Source organism: Lactuca serriola, chromosome 6 (assembly GCF_051521515.1).
Source record: "Lactuca serriola cultivar US96UC23 chromosome 6, Lser_US96UC23_V15, whole genome shotgun sequence".
NCBI classification, from domain to species: Eukaryota; Viridiplantae; Streptophyta; class Magnoliopsida; order Asterales; family Asteraceae; genus Lactuca; species Lactuca serriola.
This window is the reverse complement of record NC_136413.1, coordinates 115419526-115423660: the sequence shown is the minus strand read 5'-3', so window position 1 is coordinate 115423660 and position 4135 is coordinate 115419526. Positions and strand designations below refer to the sequence as shown.

General features: G+C 32.6%; 1 protein-coding gene across 1 annotated transcript; it reads left to right on the top strand.

Annotated features, from left to right (window-relative positions):
• Nucleotides 1-571: 571 nt before the first annotated feature.
• Nucleotides 572-3507, top strand: LOC145056698 (ADP-ribosylation factor-like). The gene is made up of 7 exons (XM_079004408.1): nt 572-701; nt 1800-1957; nt 2077-2147; nt 2266-2385; nt 2789-2907; nt 2997-3078; nt 3332-3507. Exons 2-7 carry the CDS (start codon nt 1810-1812, stop codon nt 3335-3337), a joined length of 546 nt encoding a protein of 181 aa, XP_078860534.1. The 5' UTR covers nt 572-701; nt 1800-1809; the 3' UTR covers nt 3338-3507.
• The last annotated feature ends 628 nt before the right edge of the window (nt 3508-4135 follow it).

Below are 4135 nucleotides of genomic sequence, written 5' to 3'. Positions count from 1 at the left end.
TCGAAACTCTGTTTAGGAAAAATCCCTTTAAGAAAAACAATGTATTTTTTTGGAAAGAGAATTTCCCTAACTAGGGTTTCCGGGCCAGCTTTCGCGCACCGACTAATCTCCGCTGCAAACATAAAGCTTTGCCTCATGCCCTGGAGTCACTGCAGACGAATCTTTATGGCCATAAGGGCTGAGTGGTGCCAAGTTTTGAACATGAGTCAATAGGTTATCCACCATATCTTCTACATGCCTTACCAAGTTACCACAACCCAAATGGTTAACAATGTATTTTAATATATTTGATTATGTAAATAATAATGTCAGGTAATATTTTCTTTTGAAATGTCTTGGATTGAAATAGGATACGTGATTAAAATAAACAAGTCAAATAAAAGGACTTGATAAGTAATTAATAAGACAAATAATAAGCTAATTTGAAAAATAATATTTTCAAAGAGGTTAAATTTTGGATAATAAGTAATTCGTAGGGATGCCACAAAGAACACAACGATAAAGTATAAGGACTACACTTAAAAATAAATGCCAATTCAAAACTTTCACGGGTCTCAAACGTCCGTTTTCCTCCGATCTGAAGCCCTTAAATACTACGCTCCCCTCTGCATCTCCTTCGTATATCTCACGGATTTCGTCGGTGATCGACGGTCTCCATTTTCAAACGATCTCCGTCACTACTGCAATCGCCGGCCGAAATCGTTAGTATTCCTTCTCTCTGCCTATCTTTTGCATATATGTACGTCTATGCGTTGTTGAATCATGAATATCTACTTGCAATCATCTTTATATATGAGATCGGATCTATTAATGCTCAAAATTGTTTAGTTTTTCGTTATTTATTTCGTCATTGTTCGTAAGATCGGTTTATATACTGTTTGGATCATTACGATCCACTTTGTGTGGGTAATTGAGATTCATTCGTATTTGATTCAAAATGGGCTACTAGCGTTGTATCATTTTCTCATAGGAATTCTCTTTTGAATCGATTTGTTTCTGAGATCGATGTTTCGTTATTGTTTGGGGCATTGTACGACTGATTTTGTTGAATTTTGTGGTTAACACTCCAGCATTACTTTTAAGATTTACTAATTATTGCGCAAAACTTTTTTTGATGCCTGAAATAAGGTCGATGTGTTGACTCGTAAGTGAAGTTAGAGGCCTTTGTTTTATGTGTGTTCCTTAAGTGTTAGTTAAGTTATTTTAACATTGTTTAAAAGCATAACACTCCCTCTGTCCAAAACATACGAGTTTTCACCTCATATGTTTTTCATTGAAATTTCAGATATACTCATATTAACATCATTCTCCTATCATCACATTTCTTTGTCCAAATCAGTACATTCAAAAAAAAAAATCTCTTTTGAGATTTTAAACAAATGGACCTTTTTTGTTCCTTTACTCAATTAGATGCAATTTCTGAGGTTTTTTTTTTTCTCTAAGTAGTATGTTAGTGTTTCATAATGGTGATTTATGTTTGAGGACAATCTCAATTATTATAGGACAGAGTGGGTATCATGTTACTTTTTGGTCAAATGGTCCTTAAAACAGTTTTTAGTTGGTATATTGAATATTAATTATGTTGTCCACATGCAATATCTTCAAGCAACCGAAATTAGACTTCCTCTTTTCTCCATGCATATTGTGATATTGTATGAGATATTATCATCTACTGAAATTTCATCATGTAATCAAACATGAGATTTCACAATCTTCATTGTGATATTTCCAGTTTTTCCCATTTGATATAATGTTATTTGACATGTTCTAAGTTTATGTTTTGTCTGTCTGTTTATCAGATTAATCAAGATGGGGTTGTCATTTACCAAGCTTTTTAGTCGCTTGTTTGCTAAGAAAGAGATGCGTATTTTGATGGTTGGTCTCGATGCAGCTGGTAAAACCACAATCTTGTACAAGCTCAAGTTGGGAGAGATTGTTACCACAATTCCCACTATTGGTATTATATCTTACTACTTTCATTTTCACTTTCTTATATCTGTCATGAAGAAAAAGATAAAAATCTCATCTTAAACGCCTTTGTAATAAAATTACTATAATGAACTGGAATCTTTGCAGGATTTAATGTGGAGACTGTTGAGTACAAGAACATCAGCTTCACAGTTTGGGATGTTGGTGGTCAGGACAAGGTAAGATTCTAATCAATTTGTATACTGACACTTGATAAATAAATAAAATAAAAAATATATATATATTTTTTTTAACTTAATTAAATTGGATAAATATGTAATTTATTTGGTTTTTCAGATCCGACCTTTGTGGAGGCACTACTTCCAGAACACACAAGGGCTTATCTTTGTGGTTGATAGCAATGATCGTGACCGTGTTGGGGAGGCTAAAGATGAGCTCCACAGGATGCTTAATGAGGTACTGTAGAGATGATGAGGGCATTTACGTCTTTTTACATACAAGAGATCGAGACCAAGTCCCTGTCTCACCTTTTTCGGGTTGACAAATGAAAAATCTTTTTTTTTTTTTTTTTTTTTTTTTTTTTTTGTCCCAAATGACACTCCGTTCCGTTGACATGAGTCTCAGTAGTCATGATCTGTAATGCATGTCAAACACAGTATAACTTGTTCTGCCAAACACAGTACAACATGTTTAGTACTGGCAAGTCTTGTCCCATCTTGTTCCACTTTTTTTGGTACCGTCATTGACATCAGTCCCAGTCTAATGCAGGCCAAACACAAACACAGTGTCTTGCATGAACTCTTATTTGGGAATTTGTTTTTTTTTTTAAATAAATAAAATAAAACTGTTGGTGTTATAGGATGAACTAAGAGATGCGGTGTTGCTTGTGTTTGCCAACAAACAAGATCTTCCAAATGCCATGAATGCTGCTGAGATTACTGATAAACTTGGCCTCCATTCTCTCCGACAACGACACTGGTAACCCATGAATTTAATAACAGAAATAGCAACCTACTTAATTAAAAATGTAAAGTTATTGAAAAAATCTTTTTATTTTTATGTGACAGGTACATTCAGAGCACATGTGCTACCTCTGGAGAAGGTCTATATGAAGGTCTTGATTGGCTTTCCAATAATATTGCTAACAAGGTAAAAGCCTTTACATGTTTAAATCATTATCATTTTCTTAATGCAAGAAATAGTAATTAACTTTAACTTTAACTTTTTTTTATTATGTCTCTCAACTTTAACTTTTTTTTTTATTGCATTGAGAAATTTAACTAATCATAGCAATGTCATCCGAGTACAAAACAATTTTCACTGCTATAATTGTTATGTTGTGATCATTTCCTGATGTAATATTGATTTTTTTTTTTTTTTTTTTTTTTTTTAAATATATCAGGCATAAACAGGAGTTGGATTGTCTTGGGTTATAGATGTTTCTGGAGCTCCGTGTTAGTTTGTTTTGAGTTTTAAATTTTTTTTTTCTTCATTTTGTTAATGTTGGGAATGAAAAGTTGTTGACTGGTGTTTAAATTTTAAATACACAATGAATTGAGATGGTTGGAATTGTGTAAATCTGCATTGCCTACTTTTGGTCCTAAGGCTATTTCCAGTTATAAAAAGGGCATTTATGTCTTTTTGCAGTCAGGAGAGATTGAGCGTGAGTATGACTAAAGCGGAGAAAGTATAAAGGAATTTATCAACTCTTCAAATATGAAAAGAACATAAATCTGAATTTTATTAAATCAAACTTTTAAATATGATTAACTCCTAAATATATGTACGTAAGTTAACCTCAATCTTCAAAATCCGCTTTACCCTTCATTATGTTTCAAATTCAAGTGTTTTCATCTAGGATCACAATAATTCAATAGGCCGACTATGATCATTTCAATCATCCATTTTAATTTTTTCTCTTCTTTGATATTTTTTGAAAATGTTTTGCATTGAAGATTATTATTTTTTCATAACATAATTCAAACACGTGCCTCAAACTACAACATTATGCTAATAATAATTCACGGTTTTCCAATATTTGTCCCCTTTCTAATCACTTGAATTCATTACCATATTGTTACATTCCTCTAATAACACTATCATATTATCATATTGGGGAAATGACACAAATGTCCTACGAAAATTTTGAGTCCCTAAACTATTTTTATGGCTTTATGAGAAAACCAAATCGTGAACAACTTGTCTC

What these genes read in the sequence shown, in the direction of transcription:
- LOC145056698 (XM_079004408.1), top strand. Translation starts at nt 1,810, where the DNA reads ATGGGGTTGTCATTTACCAAGCTTTTTAGTCGCTTGTTTGCTAAGAAA. An exon ending in ATGTTGGTGGTCAGGACAAG is followed by an intron (nt 2,148 to 2,265) that starts GTAAGATTCTAA and finishes TTGGTTTTTCAG; the next exon opens with ATCCGACCTTTGTGGAGGCA. An exon ending in TCTCTCCGACAACGACACTG is followed by an intron (nt 2,908 to 2,996) that starts GTAACCCATGAA and finishes TTTATGTGACAG; the next exon opens with GTACATTCAGAGCACATGTG.